The 23,853-nt window shown below is 40.5% G+C and overlaps 1 protein-coding gene across 8 annotated transcripts in view; it reads left to right on the top strand.

Annotated features, from left to right (window-relative positions):
- LOC102301272 (chloride channel protein 2) overlaps positions 1 to 23,853 on the top strand; it is a 177,711-nt gene that overhangs the window by 62,804 nt on the left and 91,054 nt on the right. For 5 of the 8 annotated variants that reach the window (XM_014338738.2, XM_042227328.1, XM_042227329.1 and 2 more), the window contains exons 3-4: positions 8,381 to 8,431; positions 22,132 to 22,263. In XM_014338738.2, the coding sequence (XP_014194224.1) occupies positions 8,381 to 8,431; positions 22,132 to 22,263 (183 nt within the window). The remainder of the gene's footprint in view (positions 1 to 8,380; positions 8,432 to 22,131; positions 22,264 to 23,853) is intronic. The other 3 variants (XM_014338739.2, XM_014338740.2, XM_014338744.2) reach the window with 1 other exon arrangement.

Raw genomic sequence — 23,853 nt, 5'->3', positions numbered from 1 at the left:
GTGTGTGTGTGTGTGTGTGTGTGTGTGTGTGTGTGTGTGGATGGATGTCAGGGATAATCTTCTTATCCTCAGCCTGCCTGTTCACACTGCATTGATTGGTCACACACGTCTGTGCTGTATTCTGTTTTTTCGTTTCATCCAATTATTATTACTATTATTTTTCTCTATAAAAAGAGGAAAAATCAGTTTTAAAGTTAGGCTGAAGTTCCTGTATGTAGCCCCCAGAATAATTTAATTCTGTATGATAATCACAGGCGAGACAATCGAATTTCTCTAAAGGTTGATGGCATAAAGATACTGCTTCTGATGTGAAATTGACCGTTTTAAATCGAATCCCCCACACCAGACAGGGTTGAAGGGTAAGGATTACACAAGCTGTGTGTGTGTGTGTGTGTGTGTGTGTGTGTGTGTGTGTGTGTGTGCGCGTGTGTATTCTGTTAAAAGAGCTCAGCCATGAGAACGGACATAAAATATTCAGCTGACAAGAGAAACTTGCCCTGCCGAGCACAGACACACAGAGTGGAGCGGTAGACGGTAACTCACATAGATGCACCAATTCAAATCCCAGTCAAGCTTTATTCATCCACAGATGTGGCTCAGAGGACTGATGGGACTTGCCAAAGCAAATCAGCATCAGCACCATTAGCTCCCCCCACCCCCCCACCCCTTGTTCTTTTTGTTGCTCTCGTCTCAGTTAATTGATTTTTTTTCTTGCTTTAATTCTCAGGGAAAAAAGATATAAAGCTGTTTTCTTGTGGTAATACAGGGGCTGAGACAAACAGGCTGGTAATAAAAGTGTCTATTTTTGTTCCCCTCCATTGCATTGTCTCCATCTTTTTGTTTCTGTTGCTGTGGTAAGAGGGAGAGGGAGGGTGGTCACCTGAAGCTTTTGGAAGCATGTGCTGGTCTTGCTGCTGATGTCACAGACTCTCTCATCCCAGAAGAGAAAGGGACACACACACACACACACACACACACACACACACACACACACACACACACGCACGTGTGCCACATGTAAGCAGCTGTGCCCAGGAGGTGATCAAATCTACACAGCTGTCCTTTTTCTTCTTCTGTCTGTTTCTGTCCCTGAGTCCTCCTCAGTCTAATTGGCTCCAAGAGAGAGACACACACACACACGCGCACACACACACGCACACACACGCGTTTTGCTTCAACAGGTGTGATGTCAGCAGGAGCTCAGCGTGGCGCCGCATGTTGCCATGGTGACCGTCAGGCACCTAGCGACCAACAGTTGCTCGCGTGCTCATGTCTTCTTCCCTTTCATCTTCCCTGCTCTTCAGCTCCTTCCTCGCAGCCCTCCTCTCTTGCTCCTGTGCTGTTTTCATTCATCTTCCTTCTTCTTCTCTTCCTCTGTCTGTGTTCCTCCACTTGATGGTGGTGTAAAAAGATGGATTTGAACAGCCGAGCAGAAAAGCGTCTGATATCCTGATGGCCTGTCCAAATGGTGGAATGGACACATTTGTCATGGGACACACATACCCAGACTCGCACAGACAGACAATGGTACGCGCACTGATTAACCAGTGATACTTCCCATGTCGGCATTCAGGGACCCGTGTGAGGTGCAGGGTCTGTTGGTCTTACTAGCAGCTATGTGTCCTGTGTATAACCTGTGTTTAAATGCACCTGCATGTAAAAACTGTGTCTTCACAGAATTACAAGAAGAAGCTGTGAGGAAGCTTAAACACTGTAACCACATGCATAAAATATGATTAGGCAGAAAGGCAATGTTCATGTCAGCTAGTGTATGTAAGATGGCAGGATGTATTTTTAATGGCTCAATTCTATGTTTATGAGATTGTATGAATCTTTTGGAACATGTAATTGCACAGTGATCAACATGTATTCATGAGTAAAATATTCTTTCTTTTCTATGAAATAAACTCTATGGACTAAATGACGTGACAGAGCTTTGGTCCATGTGGCTCACAATGACTTGTAACCCTGGGCTACAGCTATCCCACTACAGTCTCCAGCATCTCTCATATTATCATCGTGCACCCATTTCCCTCACTTCAGAGTCTCCATCATCGAGGCAACATAGCAGAGACTCGGTGATTGTGGTGTAAGACACCCTTCATGGACCACATTTAACGAACCAGCAGCTTGTGCAGTGAATGGGCTCTGTTCCTCCATTCAAATCTACTCCGTACACACGCACGCACATGCGCACGCACACACGTTTCTTAAACGTACGTTATACATGAGCCACATGTGTGTACTGCTCATGCGGCCATGTGTTGGGTATCACACTCTGACGCACTGAGGGGGTGCTCAGATGTCATCACTTTTCAGCTACCTGCCAGATCCAGGAAGCAACACAACTGACACTCACAGAGATCGTGTGTGTGCGTGTGAGTGAGAACTTTCACTTTAATATATCAAGTAACCAAGGAGACTTGGACCACTAATCAATATTTGATACAGTGCCACTTGAGGTGTGTGTGTGTGTGTGTGTGCGTGTGTGTGTGTGTGTGTGTGTGTACTTGGACCACTCTTATCCATTGCTTTTACTGTAGAGGTTGTGGCCTGGGTCCAATGAGTGTCAGCACAGAGAATAGTCTCCAGCCAGCTGTTGGCTTACATTTATTTTGTCATCTCAGGGAGAGGAGGCTGGTGGTAGTCATAACACTGCTCGTTGGAGCAATAAGATGGTGATGTTCATACACCTGCCCAAAAGTGCCAAAAGTCAACCTAGGATAAATACAAAAGCTACCAGAGGATGCTCAATACCTTGAGGGAGGGTATGAGTTGTGTTCCGTGTGGGGTGTATTTGTATTGAGTGATTACCTGTTTATTAAGATAATTCATGTGTACAGTATTCATTTAGTTCTTAAAGTTTCAAACCTTTTAGCCAAGGTTTTCTTCTCCTTATTATAGCCACTATGAAACTGTTACAGGAACCAACTCATCTTTACAGAACAATAAATATAATTATAAAAGTTGGTGTACATTCTAGCTTCATTATTCACCTGACAAAAGTCATAGTATGGCATCATGTCAGGCTGAACAACTCTAACTTTTAGAGTTCAAATGCCGGTTTCAGAAACCAGTGGGTAACATCAGTGTTGCTACATACGTTACTTAGATTCTGTTTCTGAGGAGGTTCGATCCAGACTAGGTGTTACATTCCAAATAAAGTGGTTTTTGAGTGAAACACAATAAGAAGAGTGCAGCTATGGGACTGTCCCTTACCTCAGGGGTATGTCATGAATTTGGCAGTTGGTACCAGTATGGTAAAATAGAAATGGTAAATGAACTTGCTCTTATACAGCGCTTTTCTACTCTTCCTGAGAGTTCAGAGTGCTTTATACAGCATACCTCATTCACCAGCTCTTCTTTGCTTTCGCAACTTGGGATTGAGTATCTTGCACAAGGATACTGAACCCCGAGGAGGCTGTACGGCCTGAGCTACAGCCGCTCATTAACACTGGATTCAATCAATCAAAAGTGTGTGAAAGTATATCAAGATGAATTCTTTTGTCAGAAAATAACTTCAAAGCATGTGATAATGAACAGATGGATATACTTAGGTTAGCCTAAGTAGAATGATGGCAGATTCAATACAGGAATTTTAGGACTTCTTTGCACAGCTAAAACTTTTGTTTCATTTGCACTTGTTGCTGCTGTCGTCTTTCTGCTCCTACGACGTCTGTGAACCCTTGGGGACCTTTTGACCCAGGGAAATGCACATACCAGCGAAAGTATGGGATCAAGCATGGCTTGACAGTTGACAGCAACACTGATGGGTCACGTATTGCTCTATACTGTAAGAGGCCTGGGCTGTGGGTCCATTATTCATTATCCTTGTGGACAGTGTTGTCAGTGACTGCTCCCCTGCACATCTATCTCCTGTTGACAATTGGCTAAGGAGAAACAGTGAAACTACCACTGAGGGACTCATTGGGTTGCCAGAGTCATCAAGTTTCCACATCTGCCAGGAGCTGTTTTAAAGAATAATGTAGTTCCCCAGTTCAGGTTCCTCTCTGCCCACTTGAAATATTTTGAAAAATGCAACACATTGAGGGTGAAGGATGGGTTGACAGATACTAGGGGAGAGGGAGTTGAGAGTTGGGCCAGGAGAAAGCAAGTGTAGTGTGAATCATTCACCAATATAATAAACTGGTAACAGCGCTGATTAATTCCTCAGAAACTGGTTCTCACTGACAAAGGTTGATTTTTCAACATTACAGTCTAAACTGCAGTCCTCCCACTTTTAAAAGCAGCCATTCGGTAGATGCAATAAAATACCAGATTTATTTCTTAATTAAGTGCAGTAGGATGGGAATTTGTCTGCAGAGATACAGTTTGTGAGTACAGAAGTATAAATCAATAAGCCCTGTGCGTGTTGCCGACAGCTTTTACTGCAGCTGTAACCAAGCAGGCCAAAGTTTTATTAATGCCATCATTAATCTTATGAGTTTCAATTGTGATATCAACATGTGGTTTTAAGAGTCGGCCCCTCTCACAGTAAAATCAATGCTTATTAAACTCCAAATGCCACAGAGAAGTCGGCGTCCTACTTTCTCTGTTACTTTGCAGGGTTTTTTTAAATTTAATTTTTGTTTTCATGTTGCTTGATCTTTTCTCTTGTTTCATTTCTCCCCCCTCTTCCTTTATCTGTCCTTCTTTACCTCTTAGTTATATCTAATCCACTCCCCCTTCATTTCTCTCCTTTCATCTAATTATCTTGTGGACCCACAGTCTCTCTTTCTTTTTCCTTCCATCTCTTCTTTCCACTCACCCTTCCATTTATTTGACCTCTTCTCAATCTTGTCTCTCCACTCAGCTCTCTTCACTACCGTCTCGGTAGGCAATCCATCACCTCCCCCTCTCCTCTGCTGGGTATAATCTGAGGTATGAGTGTGTGTTTGTGCGGGTGTCTCCCTCCTTCCCCATCCATCTGAGCCTCCATGTTCTGAGTTATTACTATCTAATCATCAGTGAGCCCAGAGCTAATCCACCATCCACACACACATCCATGTTTTTTCCCATACTTTGCAGGTTTGTATCAAGACTCGGAGGAGAGCAGTGAACTTTTCCTCTTCTAGTGTAATTGTCCTTTTTGTAGGACAGGCTACCTGCAGGAGATGCACACGGCTTTTCATGCTGCAGCACCAATGGATTTTTGCTGTTGCTGGTTGTTCCTCTGCAGATCTATCATCAGTGTCTTTGTCTGCCCTTTGCTTTAAAAGCAGAGAGTCATATGTTTATGATGCTCTCCTGACGTCATAGATGGGATGCTGTCTGCTGACATTTAACGTACAGATCAGCACAGGCTCATGGAAGGCCTCAACATGACGTTTCAGTTTTGATTAGATTTCATCCTGGCCATACTATTTGATTATGATCATATAAAAAATTGTTTCAGTAGACATAATGACATAAGAATGGATAATTAACCAAATCTTTGCTCAGTCCCTTGCCCTTTTTTTTAAACTGTTACTTCAGCTGTTGTCATGCTCGTTTAGCCTATAGTTTCTCTCTTCTGCTGTCGCTGTGTGTGTGTGAGGGGAAGTGAGGAGGAGCTGAACGTGGACTGAAGTGGTAGAATAGAGAAGATGGTGTTATCTTGAGCTGATTGCAAGTTGCTAGCCTACTGTAAGGGCAACACAAACTTTCCAAGTAGTGTTGATTGGTCCAGAACCAGAAACGGGCAAATGCCGACTGAACCCAAGCGTCTGTACGTCTGACAACAGTGAAATAACTGTGGGAACATGTTTCACATAGGGAACGCTTGGAGGATGGGTGCTGTATGTGTCAGCTTGAGGCAGTGCAAACTCACACATATGTATCCATATGAAAAAGATCCACATAATTTAAGTCAAGTCATCTTTATTTATATAGCACATTTAAAAGACATCAAGTGTCAGCCAAAGTGCTGAACAGAGGGATAATATAATAAAAAGAATTAAAATAGATAAGATGAAAACATTACAGAAACATTGTAAGACATCCATATGTTTGTAAAAAATATCTGTACATGCAAATATGCACATACATATACAAAAATGTACACATTCACACACAAGCACACATATGTGAACATAAAATACATATATACGTGTATACACATGCAAACATCAGGCAATGAGATAAAAGACCAGAATAGCTAAAACAGAATAAAAGAGGTGTCAGGGAGATCCGAAAGCCTTAGAAAATAGGTTGGTCTTCAGATTCGATTTGAAGACTTCCAAGGATGAAGAGGATTTTATGAAAGGGGGAAGACTGTTCCAGAGTCTCGGGGCAGCAATGGAGAAAGCCCTGTAACCTCTAGATTTGAACTGGAAGCGTGAAACTAATAACAGCATCTGACTGGAGGAGCGCATAGTTCGAGTGGATAGGTGGAGGCTAAGAAGATCTGAAATGTAACCTGGAGCCAAACTATGGAGAGCTTTAAAAACAAATAATGAAACCTTAAAATCAGTTCTATATTTAACTGGCAGCCAATGCGAGTATCTGAGTAATAAACTCTCTCTTTCTGGTACCCATCAGGAGCCTTGCGGCTGCATTTTGATCAAGTTGTAGGCGGGACAGGCTTGAGTGACAGATGCCTAAGTAGAGAGAGTTACAGTAGTCAAGATGTGATGATATGGAAGCATGAGTAACAGTTTCCAGGTCTTTAGATGACAGGATATTTTTGAGTTTAGAAATGCTCCCGAGTTGGAAACTCATGAACAACTGAATTAATTTGCTTGTCCAGCTTGAGGGTAGAATCAAAGATGAAACCAAGATTTTTTTACCTGGGGATGTACATTAGCTGATAATAGGCCCAAGTTGTTTCTTATAAGACTAATTTAAGCTCAAGTATTTCCAATGTAGAACTGACCTTAAATAAAAAGTTACTCTGATTAAAAGTATAATAGCTCAAAAGTAAAAACAGGCAGGCTCTGAAAAGTATAAAAGAAAACAAAAACAGCTCTTAGGAGAAGATTTCTACGAGCTCTTCTTTTTTTTTTTTTTTGTCAAGCTAACTTATGTCACTGATATTGTAATAAACCGATATTAATACAAGCAAGCTTTATTTCGACTTACGTTCTAATTCTTATAACTCTATCCAGATTTTAACATTTATTTTTGTGAAGCACCAGCCGAGACAAATGAAAAGAATTTAAAAAATAAAAAAAAAAGAGAGAGAAAGAAAGAAAGACATCTAACTCAGATTACCGGAAAATAATATTTAGTAAGTCTTCTTAAATGTCTTAAATCTCAAGTAATGAGCCTGTTAAAGTGTAAGGAGTAGAAAATAGAGATCTTGTGCTAAAAGTATAACAGGCAAAAAAAATTCTGGCAAACAAAACATAAACAGATTTTCCCAAACAGTTATGTGTAGTTATTTACTCATTCACGCTCTGCCCACCTCTGCTCAGATCATCTGGGTGGTTGCTAGCTGAGAAGTTGCAGAGCCCCCTCTGGTGGACAGACAATGCACTCATGACATGGTTGAATGGTGTTTCTCCTGTCTCTCCTTTACTTTTTTAAAACTTGTTTATGGCCATCAGCCATAAATCAGCCAACTACCTGGGCTTGAGTCCCATTTACTGTGAGACAATTTACTTGTGATGTTGTTGTATACGTTTCCTTCAAAGACATGTCTGGAGTTACTTCTGTGACCACATTATTCAAATTCAGCTGTCACTCTGTTTTTATCCTATCAGTTGGCTCAAGATCAATTCTAACATGACAGAAACTTTGTGGGTTTTTGTGTTTGTTTCCTCCCCACCAGGTTTACTGATCATTTGGGGTCATGTGCAAAGTGTTAATAACACCCTTTAAGCTGTTCATAAGTCCATCTCCTTTACACTGCGCTGGCAAGAAGAGATCTAAAGCTTGATGGGTCAGCCCTGCCCGTGGTTTGTTAGCTTGGACCACGGTTCTTGAACGTCGATTAACAAACAGTTAATTTATGAAGTAAACATGACCAAGTGGCCTTTTATCCTTCACTATTATAATATTTGTATATGTTCTCTCACACCGGATCATTCATTATCAACTCTTCTTATTAAACTGCTGTCCTTTTCTTTCTCCCTCTCCTCCTCATCCTCCTGCTCCTCCCCTTCATCTCATCGCCACTCTTCCAACACGTATCCGTCTGTCTCGGGGTTTGCGTTCTTCCATCACTCCTACGTCCTCCGCTGCTTGTTCATTTGTCGTGCTGCTGAGTTTGCACAGGGCCCACATCAATCACAAACTAATAATGTTATGTAGAAAAATGGATAAAAGAGAGATGGCTTTCTTTCTTTTACACTGAGGGAATAAAAGCTTGCGGGGGAAGAGAGTGTATACACACAAACACACACACACAGTGACACACTGCTTGTATTTAACTATGCTATGTGGTCTGTTTGTCCTCTAGGGTCTGGGTACCCGTATGTTCTGGAGGCCCCAGCTCAGGACTTTATATCTGGTAAACAAGCGAACAAAAGAATATATATCATCCCGCAATCGCCCCTTGAACTACCAACTAGCCCACAGTCCTGACACTCTGCTACAGCAAATAAAGCTGCATTAGCGCTCAGACATTAATCTTTGATAAGTGCTCATTAAGTGTACCGGATGCTTGAACATTCTCCCTCGCTTTGCTGTGTATTAATATGGCCATCATTCTAATAAATATCACACGTAGGTATCTGCAGATTCCAGCTGTGTGTGTGTGTGTGTGTGTGTGTGTGTGTGTGTGTGTGTGTGTGTGTGTGTGTGTGTGTGTGTCTGTCTGTCTTAGGGCAACAAAACAAAAGGAAAAATGGTAACCGGATTCATATATGCACATTCACCTTGTGGCTTTGTATTAATCAACAGCCAACATGAAAAATATCTATGTGTGTATATTATTCCCATTCCACTGTGTGCTCCTCTGCTAAAAAAGACTAACTCCCTCAGCCTGGCCTTATTACAGCTAGCCCCAAGCCCTAATGGAAAGTAATAACGAGCTCCAAACATCTGTGTGTGTCTCCGTGTGTGTGATACAGGGGATAAATGGTTCTGATTAAGGCCTGCTGCAGATGGGCATGATGATCAATGTCTCCCTTCTTTCTGTTGCTTAAGAACACAAAAATGTACCATGGACAGACACACACACACAGTTTTATTTTTATAAGCTGTGTCTGCCTTTTTGCATTGTGTTGCCAGCAACTGTTAATACTTCAAACTTTTTCCATAAGATTGATGGTGTGTTTGCTTTTTCTCTGCTCCCATATGTATGCCTTGCATACATGTAGAGTACACACGTGTGTCTGCTATGTGGATGTTGTTGCTATAAGCTTAAACGACAGCAAAGGTACTGCATGCACAATAAAAGTGCTCTAAAATTGTCGAGGGCAGGCTGTGAAAGTGTAAATCAGCACACTCGTTTGTCTGCAGAGGACTGCGGAACGGAAGTGCTGACTCTGCAGCGGCAGAGCACGGGTGGTGTGTGTGTGTGTGTGTGGGTGGAGGGGTTTGGGGTGGGGTGGAGAGAAGAGGAGGGCCAAACTGTATTGAGAGACTGAGAAATGAGGGAACTGCAGAGCAGCAATTGAAGAATAATTTGAAGAAGAAGGAGTTGGGGGAGAGGAAGGAAAATATATAAGACTGAGGGGTGGGAAGAAGCGAAATGGACAAAAGTGAGAGAGGGGCAGGTGACAGCAGAGGGCCGCAGAGTGGACAGCTGAAATTGATGAGCAGGGAGGGGGGGAAGGAGATGAGAGGAAGAGAGAACCTTTCCAGGGAGTCAGCAGCAGGCCCCTTGGCTTTTGGTGCAGCAGGCTTTCATCCAGGAAATGAAATGACTTACCTCTCCCCAGTGCCATTCGAACTCAGCACACACACAAACACACACGCGTGCAAAGCGAGAAACATATTTCCCCGACGCATTTAAGCCAAATGCACACAAACTTGTACCGATTGGCTGTTATTGTGATCATCATTGCCACCATCTGCCTATTTTGGCTCTGTGTGTGTGTCCACAGTGTGTGTCCCTGTTGGAGAAATCATGCCGCCACTTTCTCAGTCACCTTGTCACAGCCAACTTTTATTCATCATTGTCATCATCACCAGTATTGGACTGGTGCTTTGCTGAGAGCCATTAAACAGAAGCATCCAGTAACCAGTTCAAACAGGGATTTTTCTCTCTGAGCCACATATAAATACCATGTAATCTCATGTGGTAGCTCATGGGAGTTTATTTTTAATCAGTTACATAGGGGAGCATATTGCAAACGAGCAACTAATCAAAAAATCATTAAAAGTGACCTATAATGTTCATGTCCACCTCTGTATTTTAATTCTTGGACTTTATCAGAGGAGGGCAGGATTCATACTTCATAAATTTGCCTCATTTATCTTTTACTGAGCTTTGGTGGAGCCCCTCAGCTCAACGAGCAATTTTAGCTCGCTTTCTGCTCCCTTAATCCAGCTTACCTCTGATTGGCTGTTTGTCATAAACAGAAGGTATGAGCACAGGTGAGCCTGAGATACTCATTTTTAGGACTGCCCTCTCTTGCTATCATCATCCAGATTTAAAGGCTGTGGCTTTGGCTCCCAGAGATTTACTTGTTGACAGACAGGCCTCTGTAGTGGAAAATTTGGCCATGTTTAATATCATTATCCACCATTGTTACATGATACATATGACAGAAAATAAGGAAAAACATGATGGGGCCATTTTTCCATCGTGATTGTAACAAGCAAGTCTATAAGAATAAATAAGCCAAACATCAGCAATGCCCCAGCATAAGAGTTGAGCATAAAATAAACAATAACACAAGACAAGCAAGTATGAATAAATTACAAATATTAACTATTAAACCTAGCAGTATAATTTCAGCTTTGCAGGTGTGTGCGTGTGTGTGTGTGCATGTGTGTGTGTGTGTGTGTGCGTGTGTGTGTGTGCGTGCGTGTACATCACTGGACAAAACAGCTTTGTGATTAATGGGTTTTTATATCTACATTTGTGAATACAGTGGCAAACATCTCTACACGTGTTACTGTTGCTTTTAAAAAAATAAAGTTGTCGTCGTGGCTGCTGCACTCAGCCAATCTGAACTTTTCACCTCTTTTCTCATTATTGATTCCTTCTAGACTAATAGATCCAGGAGTGGAGGTTGCCATGACAGTAAAGTTTGGGGTCATTCTTTCAGAGGCCAGCAGGTCAGAGCTGGCTTTGTAGGTTCCAAAGCCCCTGAGGAGACACAGGACTGAAGTGACTTCCTGGAAAGAGACGGAGAGGGGAAAGAAAAAAGTCAGTCGCCTTAATGCATTCATTAAGGATGATGTTAGGACTGCAGTATTGATCTGTGTGTGTGTGTGTGTGTGTGTGTTCGCCTGGCAATGAAAAGGGCTATTGATCAACAAGTTTAAAGTTGTACCGGTATGTAAAAGTTTTGAGCTCCAGAGGTAAAAATGGAGATACAGTAGTGACAGGTCTAGTCTAAGCAATTAACCAGAGACATGTAGTCACAGGTTGTAAGAGTTAGCTGTCACGGACATGCAGATGCCACAGGAACAACTTGAGAAGGTGCTGACAAAAGAATTATTTCCTATCCAGCTCTCTGCAGTGTCTTTAAGACTCAGTGCCATTGTAGAACTAGCTCCAAGTTGGTCATATTCCCAGACTTGTTAAGCTCAGAGTGTGACTGATTTCTTAACAGGTCCTTTCTCTTCTGTTGGTTAACCACAAAGACGGTGTACATGCAGATCAGGTGGTCACTACCCGTAGCTGTGTAAACCCACATAAACTGGCTTTAGTATCTGCAAGAGATGAAGAGCTTTCCACCCAAAGATATTTCCTCTTTGGGGTTTAGTAAATGGTATAGTGGTGCTGAGCACTCTCTTAGCTGCCTGTTAGCATTGGATGCTCAATCTCTCTGAGTACCTAAGGTGTAGACTTTGATTTATAATTGGATGTAAGATTTTACCCCATGGTATCACCACCACGACAGTGGGCGTGTGTGTGTGTGTGTGGTTTGTTTTGTTTGTTTTTTTGTTTTTTTTGTGTGTGTTTTTTTTTTTTATATATCATATGAGAGTAAATGAAAGAAAAGAAACTGTTATTGGCCTACTCAGGGTGAGCTGCACACAAAGATCAATAGCAATAGAGTTGCATCAACGTGGGTGACTTTTAATGTTATTTGAAATGGGTGACTACCACTGTGGGGTTGTTATTCAGAGTGGCACTGGCTCATTCAAACAGTTCTTAGAATATGTGTGAACATTGCATCAATCTTTAGTCTTTTAAGTCGCTGGAAATTTAAGGACATTATTTTTTTTATCAATTTAGTAATTTTGCTATTTTTTTTTACTGCCCAAAGGTCCAGTCTTGAGTTCAGCAGAGAGTACTTATTGAGCTCCCTAACATCCTATCCAACTTGAGCTCCCTGGTGCCAGTCCTAGCTGTCACACTGCAAGAGGCGGGGTCACCCTGGACAGGTCACCAGTCCACTGCAGGGCACACACTCTGTTCCACACCTGTGGTCAATTTAGAATCACCGCCTAACCCGGGTTATTCCGCTGGATTGTGGATAAAACTAAACCCATCAAAATATATAGCCAACAGGTCTCTTTGGTATCTATAACTGATGGCGTACTTTAATAGAAACACGCATTGGATGAGCCTCCATTAATTAGCTTCACTCTGTAAACATTTTCTTTTCAGAGGAAGATCAGTGAGCATGTGTACTGTAGCTAGAGCTGTAACTGAAGACCTAAATTCGGTCTTAACACTGTGTGTGTGTGTGTGTGTGTGTGTGTGTGTGTGTGTGAAGTGAGTTACCTAAAACTCGATCGATGTTTCTGAAGCTCTAGTCCAAAACATGGACCTTGTTTGCTACTGGAGAACAGCTTTAAAACATTTATAAAGACATCTACAGGAATTCCTCTTCTTTATCCTGCCCTGCTTTTAAATGCAAAGAAATCCCCCCAGCTGGTTGTGTGAATTTTAGTGCTACTTCCTGAAGAAATGTTAAACATACATCACAAACTCTCTGGAAGTGATTAAAGGAAGTTACCGGGCGGTTTTGCATGTTAACTTTGCTGATTTTTAGCTGCTCTGTTTTTGTTTGTGTGTTAGGGTGTGTGTGTGTGTGTGTGTGTGTGTATGCATGCGCACAGATGCTTGTGTATGCCGATACGCCATTACACCTCATTAAGCAGACATTGTACTGCAGCCATAAGACGGGTGCCACAACAGTCGTTACTCCAAGAGTGATTGAGTGCGAGACGAGGTGCTTTGCCTTCTCGCCGGGGACTGACGCCGAGGCTGTTACAGAACATTTACATAAACATCACCTCCTTCTTACATCTCATTAGCATAGAGAACACATCAACATGTAGCAAGGAGCGGAGGAGGAATGGATAGATAGATAGTTTAAAGGACAGATAAATGGGGAGGAAGGGAGGGAAGAGCAACGAGGAGAGTGTTCTGAGTGACTGGAGATGGGCATATTTAGTAACAGAGGAAACATTTACAGATGCATTGTTAGTTTTTATTTCTCTAACATTGTTTTTTTTTGTGTGTGTGTTTCTTCAGGGGCTAATTTGTCCTGTTAGCTCTTTTCTTCATGCTTGTAACTCCTTTCTCCCTTGTGCTTCCTCTTTATTTTCTACAGCTGCACAATCAGCTCCTTTCCAAAATTAACTAATTTCATCGGAATCACAAAGCCCAGTTGAATTACTTGGGGCTAGGTAAAGCTGTTGGGAACTTTGAGGAAATTAAAAGCCTAAGAGTGTCTCCCATCATCTACCCATGCTGTAAACTACTCAACCACAAATGCATAGTTTGCAGAGAAGAGAAAAACATGGTGATTGCTTGACATTTTCTTGTGCTTTTAAAATAGATTTGACCTGTCAAGGCATTCTGCAAGACCTCTAAAGGTGCCTAGAGGTATCTAGCACCAAGAATATATGAGACCTGGGGGACATTAGAATCTCTGGGGACTTGTTAAACATTGGGCTCCTACAAATAGGTACTCACCCATACTGACTTGTATTCAGCACCTATGAAGAAACGCGTTGCTTTACTCCTCTTCGTGGCCCCCAATATATCAACCATAAATAGAGGTGGCAGACTTTGTACTTCACAAATCAGTACAAATCAAGTGTATTTGAAGTCTTGTTTTTAAAGCGTTGAGCTGAGGTTTCCAGCCATTGTCCTTATAACCAAAAGGTGAGTTTGATGCTGGAAAGTCATACGAGAATGATTTGACAATCTCAACCACAGCCTAAAGCTTACCTTATTTTGTAGTCTATTCTAGTTCAAGTGGAATTGTACATTTAAATTTAACATGAGTTGGGCAAGTCAGTCAGACTTGAAAATGGTCATTGAGACCATAAAGTAACTGTAAAGTTTTTAATAAGTTGAAGAGTAATGTAGTTGGTTTCTTTGGGGGGTTTTTTAATTTTATTTTGGGTGTACAATTGGATGTCATTTTTGCAGATAGATATACTGGTCATTAGAAAGAATACAGGTTTAATGTACTTTCACATTGGTCATCTGCCGAGCACGTTAATAGGTAACCGTAGCTTGTGAGCACAGCATGATGTCTGAATTATTTTATTTTGCACTTTTGTGTTACGCAGCAAGGTGTATAGAAATCTAAGTTGACATGAGACCAAAAGTTGCGAGGAGCGATTGTGTGAACAGTACAATGCCACCAGCCTCCTTTGACTTTTATTTTTTAAGATCTAGTCTATATATAGTTATAATTTTTTTTTTTTTAAGTAATTGAAGTGGCTCACTGTTTAAGCAAATGACCATCTAGCTAAGTCAAGTATATGTCTTCATTTATATTTCTGATAAGGGCAAGCAAGGCAAGCAGTGTTTATAAAAATATACACCAGTTAAATTCAAAGCAGAGCAGTCACTGACCTTTCAAACCAATCTCAAACAGCATTCTCTCATAAATCAAATTCAAATTCAAATTTTATTTGTCACACACACCACACACAACCATACACAGTATGACATGGGGGTGAAATGCTTGTAGCTGTACAATGCCCGACCATTAAATGACAGAAGAAAAGTTTTACAATATTTACAATTTACAGTTTACTACAAAAATTTACAAATCTTCTCTTATTTCCTGTTTTCACCATCCCTCAGATTGCTTGCATCTTTGTTTCCAGAGTTGGGTATTGTCTCTGGAAGCAGGATAAACTCCACTTGTCCGTGATCACACTGGAATTAGTAGCACAAGTCCATTTCTGTATGTTTGATGTCTGTTTGTCTTTCTATAAAAGTCACTGCACACCATTTTTCACTGTTGTCTACATATCAACTTAGTGTGAACAACAGGTACCCAGAGTCAATCCAAATCTATGCTTTTAATGCCCTCATCTATTCCAGAATAGAGCGTGCCTAAGTCTCTGAAGATCTCACTGTAAAAATGTGGGAGAAAAAATTCCTCTGGCTCTGTCATCTGTTCCATATTTTAAACCATTCTGCCTGCAGAAGAGATGATTTTACGTTACAGATGTTGCATCTTCACTCTGCGTTTTATCTTGAACTTACATAGCTTATGTAAGAGCCTGCTGGTAGGCTGATGTAATGGTTAGACAGGAGAGGGGTGGCACGGTTTGCATATCTCTAGACTGCAACTTAGACATCTTGGAATGAAAAACTCAAAATATTTTTTTCTTTGTTTTTTTGCCTTATCCCTTTAATCTACACTGTACAGTGTACAATACTAATGTTGTAGATTTTTTGTTTTGGTAAATTCTACAGTAGAGCAGTCATGGAATGAAAATGACTCTCTTCTACATTTGGATGTCATTAATAGAATGGTTGTTTCAATCCTCTTCTTCAATTTACCTTTGTGTTTGATCTTTATGTACATTTTATAGCAGGTGTGTTTAGTCCACTTTTTAGAATAAGACACACACACACCTTCCAGTCCCCTCTGCCGCTAGAGAAGTAAATTTCTACCACTGAGCGTACCCCTCCTTCTCTCTTTAAAAGTTTCCGTTTAAAAAGCTGAATGGTCAGATTTTTCTATCTATATTAATTTTAATCTAATTATGCCAGTGGTCTTAAACACAGCCAGGCATTTCTAATTGAATATCTCCTTACGCATGAAGCTACATAATGAATGTGGGGGCACATACACACACAAAACGAGAACAGGCCTCATTGCCATGACTGTGCAGAATTGAGGCATTAATAGTAGGCTCTTTTACCCTTTCCACCCATATATAGCTGTCACCCTGCATAACAAATGAGCGCCTGATTTGAATAATTGGGTTTTATCTGGTAGCGGTCACAGGGATTCTGCACTTGCAGTGATTTTCATCTTGGATGCATGTACTCATTCTTCCTGCTTCCTGCCCTCATTTTCCACATAATAACACCAGAGATGGAGCAATGTGTTGTTTTTCCTAATATAGCATATTTCATATTGCTTTCTTGGTATCATCTGAGAGAGTGGTTTGATTAATTTATCCTTATTACACGTTTCATGCAAGTGTGTGGGCGTTTCTTATGGAGGAAAACACTCATACAGTAGAGTTTTGTAACATTTTCAGGCAGAACAGCAACAGCTCTGGCTGTACAGTCACTGCATAGACTGTTTCATATCTGTGCCCATCCTCATATCAATACATTCAAGTAAATGACTATATATACTATATTTCATTTATTATTTAAAAAGTAAAAAAAAAAATTAAGAAAATGGAAAAATTGAGATCTTTAAAAGATGTCAAATAACTTCAAAGGTATTTCCCAGGTCAGTTGAATTTTCAGTCTGCAAAATATTTGTTTAAATTATTGAAAAGAGTACCCAATCCGTTTCTTTAATTAACTCTTGTAGTTAGTCCTAAATTACAGGTACCTTTTTCATTTCCATTAAATTTAGAGAAGGCTTCAACAAAAAATATTTTTTGGAAACAAACATAGAAAAAATAATGGAAAATTTCTGAAAGTATATTTTATGGTGCTAAATTGTTTAGAAAAAACATGGCAGAGATATACTGATACTGCTACTAATCATTTGTAATTATGAGTGACAATTTGCACAAGTGATTCATGTCTTATAGCAACTCCTACTGGCTACAGATAAATGTGCTGTGCCTGAACGCCAGAATTAAAAGGGAAAGTAGCTTTATGTCATTATTTTTCAATAAAAATATCAATTGGTATGAAATTCTTAATGAGAAAAAATAACTGCACAGTCCAGATCACAGCTATTGAACTGTCAAAAGTGAGTTCTCCAAAAAGTCTCAGACTTTGATGTGCTGAAACTACTCTTCTATGCAAACCTTAATCAGTTGCAAGATAACTGAAGATACATGTACTGCCTGTTTCACATCCCGTGCCATTCTGTTTCTTCTTTTTGGGGCTCTCCATGGTGGAAACACTAGTGTACTTAGTGTCATTATCTGGTTTGACTACAGCTTTCAAACAGATGGCCTCACATTATCTTCAAGCACTCTTTGAAACGATGCATAATTCATAGTGGAATCAGCTGCTCTGTCCCCGAGGCAACGAATCAAACTCCGAACTATAAGATTTCCAACACCATGCTGCCCACTTACATGGCTAATTTGGTTTCACAGACTACATAGAAAAGGTCGATATAGTTTTTGGATGCCTCATTTTAAGCCATCTGTATTTAGATGACAGGTCGGAGTGTTAATGAACTAATTCTAGCAAGCTGCGTGCATAGATCATGGGAACAATGCACAACACTAATGCTAATGTATACAGAGACCAATAAAATGTTACTCACTAAAACTGTAACACAAACCTGTTGAGAGTTCATTACCATACAGCAAAGTTATTTCTAAGATAATTGTGTGAAAATATTCAAAAGTCATCAGCCTCCAACTTTAAGGGTTAAAAATACCTTTTTGTAATTACGCTCTGTAAAATGGAACTTTTTAAACACCAGGGGGCAGAGTTTTACTAAGGGCTGTGTTGAAACAGTTTATATTTCTTTTCTTAGCTTTCTACCATAGACTTTGCACTATAGCATGTGGTCCAAAGGTGCATTACATAAAAGTATAGGTACAGTACAGTTCTGGTCCTGCTTCACTTGATCCCAACACAATCTGTTATTTTAACACATGAAGTCCTAGAAGCTATTTGTTTATATTCTGTTGATAGCTTTTGTTGATTTGGATGGTTTCAAACAGGAATTTACAGAATGTACCTGTGAGCCATGTGTGCCAGTCATGGACCTGCAGTTTTTGACATTTTGTTTGATTGTCTTTCTTTGGATTTTGTGAAACGTCATTTATTTGGAATTTGTCCAATAAGAGACCAAATGTCTCTCACACTGGCTTTTTAAATATCCCTCTTTTATGTACCCCAGCCTTATTATTAGCTGGGGTACATTCTTGACCCTTTAGTCTTTTCTTTTAATTTCCTATTATGGCATCTCCATAACATGTTGCAACAAAGTAAACACAAGCGTGTGCGCATACAGTATCTTAATGCCAGAGCTATGAACTAGATGCACTGTGTCTCCAAGGCAACCTAAATTGGTCTCAGCAGGTATGTGGGCATCATGGTTTTTGCTGAGGACAGAGTGAGCAAGTGAGAATGGAAAACAGGGAGAGGGAAGAAAGCATGTGTGTCGGGGGTGGGGGGCAGTGTGGAAAGGAGTGGAAGGCAGGAGATAAGGCTTTGTGAGGGAGAGCAGGAGATGAGAGGTAAAGCTACAGGTTGAATGTGATTAGTAGAAAGCAGCTGCAGGAGGAGGAGGTTAAGGATGAAGGGGGCTGGGGTTGCAGGGTGTGAGTGGGGAAGGCAGTGACAGTGATTGGGAACTAGCATGCTGCTTATTGCATGCCACAGAGAATAAACTCAGTAACCAGTCTGCAGGATCTGTGCTTGTGTGCGCATTGCAGAAAAAGCTATTAAGCAATACCAGCACAGGCTGAGCTAACTAAATTACATCTCCAAAAAGGCAAGATTAAACTTTAGGCTAAATGCTCGTACACACACACACACCCTGAGACACACAGACACACTCTAACACTCATTTACATTGACTAGTGTCTAGATGGCAGAAGGGGTCCAAGAACACAGACGGCCCGTGGGTGAGATGACGCAGACACCTCACCCACACACACAGACACACACATGCTCTGATAACACGTAAATCTAAATATACACATGTACGAAGTCTGTTTCTCAGATTTGTCATATAACTGACTGAAGTGATGGAAAGCAGAGTGTGTCTTTGTGTATGTGCGTTCTGTGTTTGTCACAGCTTTCACCTGCATGTGCGTGTTAGGCTGCTCCTTAAGGTGTTGATTGGGGGATGCGTGGATGTATGTGAGCTGAAGTGCGACTTGGGTGTATTCTGCATGCATCCTTTTCTCAGTCCCAGCAGCATCTCTTATTCCCCTCCTGTCCTGTCTGACTCTTTCTCCATTTCCCGTGTCCATCACAGAGATGTCACACAAACCTCTACAGGAAACTGAATGGTTGTTTGTTTTTTTTAGGTTGGTTTCTCAGTGGCTTTTGCAGGATTTCTACTCCCACAGATCTACAGGGCAAGGGGATTCGAAAGTTAGGATTAATAAAAACATTGTTGAGATGCTACAGCTAGCACTTATCCCTAAACACACCTTCTGTTACTTGTTTCCAAAAATAACAGAAAGTACAATACAACTGCAGTTTTATTGTACTATATATATTCTGTCAATACAAAGTAGTTTTGGTGACAATGAAGTCACTTTCTTAGTATGATAATACATCTTGCCACAGAGCAAAGAGTTTGAGAGGTTTTATTTATAAAAAACAAATCAATTCAGTGAATCAGTCCCAGTCAAAACTTATGGTGGAAATTGAGGGGGAAGAAAAGATTTATGACGGGTTCCATCCTGTAAAGCGGATCTGTCTTCTGCTGTTCGAGAAATGTGAACCCATCTGGATGGAGATGGTTTTTTTGAGTCCGTGTAGTCCATGCCTCAAATAATTTAGGCCATTATAAAAGCCAGGTTTGCTAGGTTTCATGAATCCAGAAGTAAAACTAAAATACTTTTAAATTGTTTTGATTTGGTAAAACTTGCATGCCACTAAAGTGAAAGAGCGATCCAAGTGTGGTGATTGTAGAAGTTTCTTTTTCTGTTTGCCAGCAGTTGTTTTGTGTCGGTGTCCACATGTGTGATAGCAGACAAGAGATTGCAGTACATATTGTAAATGCCAAAAGATATATATGTGTATTTGTTTTATGTCACTAAGTATGTGGAGTCTGGGCCTTATTTGGACCCTTGTAACACACAAAAGTCACTGAATGCATGAGGGCATGAAGTCTTCACGTTCCACTCCAACAAAAACGTATCTGAATCAAGAAATGACCTGAACTTTGTCACACAGTTACTGTGGGATATGACCCCTTGATTCAGTTATTGAAGAATTTATACAATTTGTGTGTGTGTGGTTTTTCTTTCTTTCTTTTTTTTTCTTTAAAAATAAATATTTCTCATATGTCATGCATTAAATAAAGATCAGTAGGTGGCCTGTATAGATGGATAAAGGAAGTAAACGCTGCTCTGACGATTCTATCGAATTTTTTAACCTTGATTTGATGAAAGACAAACATGTTTGCAATCTAAGGAATAACAGTCATTCTTCTTTATTTGTTCCATATTGACAGATCACCAGAAGTCAATGGAGGGCAGATGTAATAAGGGATATGAAGGATAGAGAACCATGGCCTAACATGTCAGGTTTTAAATTAAATAAAGGTTTGGGAATTCCTGTCCATGCTGAAATATTAAAAAAAGTTGAATGCGATAAAGGTCAGCCATTAAAATAAAAAAAAAAGTCCAAGTATTTGGAGTGTTACATGAACATTTGTTCTACATGCTGAAGCGTAAAAAGGACCCAGTGCACCCAAGTGTCTTTCCCCTGCAGAGGAGAAATGGGGAACAGAGGACAGGTTTGGAAAAAGGGTGGCGGGGGAGATGTGGCGTGAACAAGAGGCTGTATGAATTATGGTGTGTGCGTGAACATCCTAATGAGTCACTGTCAAACTAATGTTTGGTTCCAGCAATTAGTCATAATTACTAGGAGTGTATGCATGGCTCACACTGAGGATTATACAGTATATTAGCCGTGAATTTCAGTTTCCCGTTGCTTCTAGGTAAGTAAAGCAGATGTGATTGTGCCTCATAACCTGCCTTGTGTGTGCTTTGTGTTTTGGCTTCGTAGTGCCTCTGTTTCAGTGACATTTCTGTTGTGCATTTAATATTCATTGATCAGTGTAGTCTCATTTGTCTTTATCATCTTGCCACGTTGTGTATGAAATCGTATTCTGGACACGGGTTGAATGTGACGTTGTAACCTCTGCTATACATGGCTGCCAGTGGTAACAGTGACAGATTTATTCTCATCCCATGTAACATTTCCAACATGTGGCTTCCACGTCTCAGCTAGCTGAGTTTCCATCCCAGTTTTTTATTTAAAAAGGAAATGGTTTTCAGGTCTAAAAACTCAAGTCAATGCAAAGAAGTCGAAGGTTACTCTTTGGTTTCACAGATCTGTCATAAAAGGTTTTTGTTATTAAGTTGCACCACAAAGACAAAAGTCTATTCAGAATAGAACATCTCATTTGTCTAGAATTTAAGATGTCTGCCCATGAATTGACTTTTCACAAGTTTGAAAACCTTACAGCCTTGAAATCTAATTAAAGAATTTATCAGAAGCGCATGTCTCCATGAGCAATCTAACGTGCAAACAGTTTCTCATGGAGCCCCTGAAGAAGTGGTCCTCTATTTTACATTTTCATAGTTTTACGAAGAAAAATTCTCAATTGTGTCGAAAAGCAATTCACCTACTTCAAAAAACAGTGTTTCCCATGGCTTGCTTGTTGCTGGACTCTGGGTGAACTTTATATGGATCTTAAATTTAGGAAACTGATGAACTTTTGCCTTTTTTTTTAATTTATTTTTAAGATTTGTTTTTTTAAATCACTCACCACTAAAGTGTTGTAGCATTTAGGATGAAGTAGTTTTCTGAGCAGACAGCATGTTTACTGGTGCTCAATATTTCAGAAACTGTTGGATGGAAACACAGCTATTATTGGCTAATTTTGAAAAGATTCTGTTTGCCCCGTCCAAATGTTAGTGCCAATCTCTGGGTGATGTAGTCCTAACATGTTACCTTGTTTCCTGCCGTCCCTCTAGTCTGCACGGTTCGCTGTCAGAAGTTCCTGATCTCGCGTGTCGGCGAGGACTGGATCTTCCTCATCCTGCTGGGACTCCTCATGGCCCTGGTCAGCTGGGTGGTGGACTTCTGCATCGCCATCTGCCTACAAGGTAAGCAAGCAAGGGACTGCATTTTTCACCTGTGGGTTTGAGAATGGAGAGTGCCAATAGTAACACAAGCAAGTAATGTACAGACTGTTTTATGTTGGGATTAGAGTGGGAAGAGAGAGAAGTTAGTGGGAAGGGGGAGGTGGTAAAGGGGTGAGATAGCAGAGATGGGAAAATATATTGAGTCTATATTTTCAGATAACACTTTTACCCATGTGTACAAACATGAAGTGTAAACGAAGGGAAAATAAGAATTTGAACTAGCATGATATAAGGAATTAGTCAATTAAGTGCTTTAGAAATGGAGAAAATAAATTATTTCCATATGGCAAAAATAAAGCCTCACTCAACTTATATCCTGGTGTAATTCTCCCATCCATTTTTTTTTAATACCAAATTTTTCCCAAGGAAATGTAATCAGGAGAAAGACCTTTAGATGTACCAGTGGTTGGGAAGATTTTAAATTCAGAAAGGTGCCATTTGATAAATGCCTGGTAGAGAATGGCAATAAATGGTACTCAAGGGGCTGAAAATAATGGGGGGGAAAAAAAAAGCTTTAAAACACCTGATGACTTGGTGCTGGACCTTCTTCCAGTTGGACAGCAAGTTTTGCTTAATTAACAGCATAACTTGCAGAACTGTTTGGTGGAAGCTGTGGGAGTTCTAGGTGGTTCTGCAAGTAAATCAGGCCGAAATCAGCAGCCTCTCCAGTTAGTCTTTTATCCTGTTATTTGAGATCAGCTCCACCACATTAGAGAGCAGTTGTCAATTTAGTCTTTGTTCAGCTCTACACCTTTGTGGAGTTTATGCAGCAGAACTGCAGTCGGCGTTTAAAGCAGAACAAGTACATCTCCAACCGGCTGTAGACCACAACAGTGGACTGCAAGACAACAGACTTTTTGGAGAGGCAGCTCAAGGACCGCCGAAACGGTGACCTGGTTATTCCTCCAAGGAAATGGAAAAACACAACAGGAAGGGCTAGAAAAATTAAAATAAGAGTATATTACTTTTTCAATGTGACAGGGTTCTGCTTTATATAGATGGAGACAAATACAAGACATTAAGCTTTTTTTCTTGTGATGAGTTTTGCAGAGTGAAACTCTTTCCAGAGCTTTATCCAGACATCTGCATAATGTGGTAATTAATTAGGAATGGTTTTATTGATCTGTCCCTACAGGACCTTGTAAATAGAAAGATTTTACTGAGGATTGAGCCCTGTTGGAAACGAATGCAGATGATAATAATGTGCAGCTTGTGATGTGTGAAACGTCTTTAGAGGAGTAAAACCAAGGAGGTGTAGCAGGCAAAAGTTTGGGGGTAAGAGAGAAGTGAGTAAAAAAAAAAAAAAAGGAAGCCGAGAGAGTGGTGGAGGGATAACTGGGGATTCAAGGTTGATCAAAGGATGGCAGCAAGGATGAATGGAAGGCCTCTTATGACATCTATCATCAAACATGGAGGTAGATTTAGAAACAGAGAAAAAAGATGACGAGGGTGAGGGATTAATCACTAAGTAAACAGTACAGTCCAGGAAGAGGAAGGAAGACACTTTAAAACGATTGAAGAAAGTTGTGAGAGCTGATCAGAAACCTCACA

Source organism: Haplochromis burtoni, unplaced genomic scaffold, assembly GCF_018398535.1.
Source record: "Haplochromis burtoni strain Fernald_Lab_line unplaced genomic scaffold, NCSU_Asbu1 Contig_255, whole genome shotgun sequence".
Classification (NCBI taxonomy): Eukaryota; Metazoa; Chordata; class Actinopteri; order Cichliformes; family Cichlidae; genus Haplochromis; species Haplochromis burtoni.
This window is presented reverse-complemented; position numbering and strand designations above follow the sequence as displayed.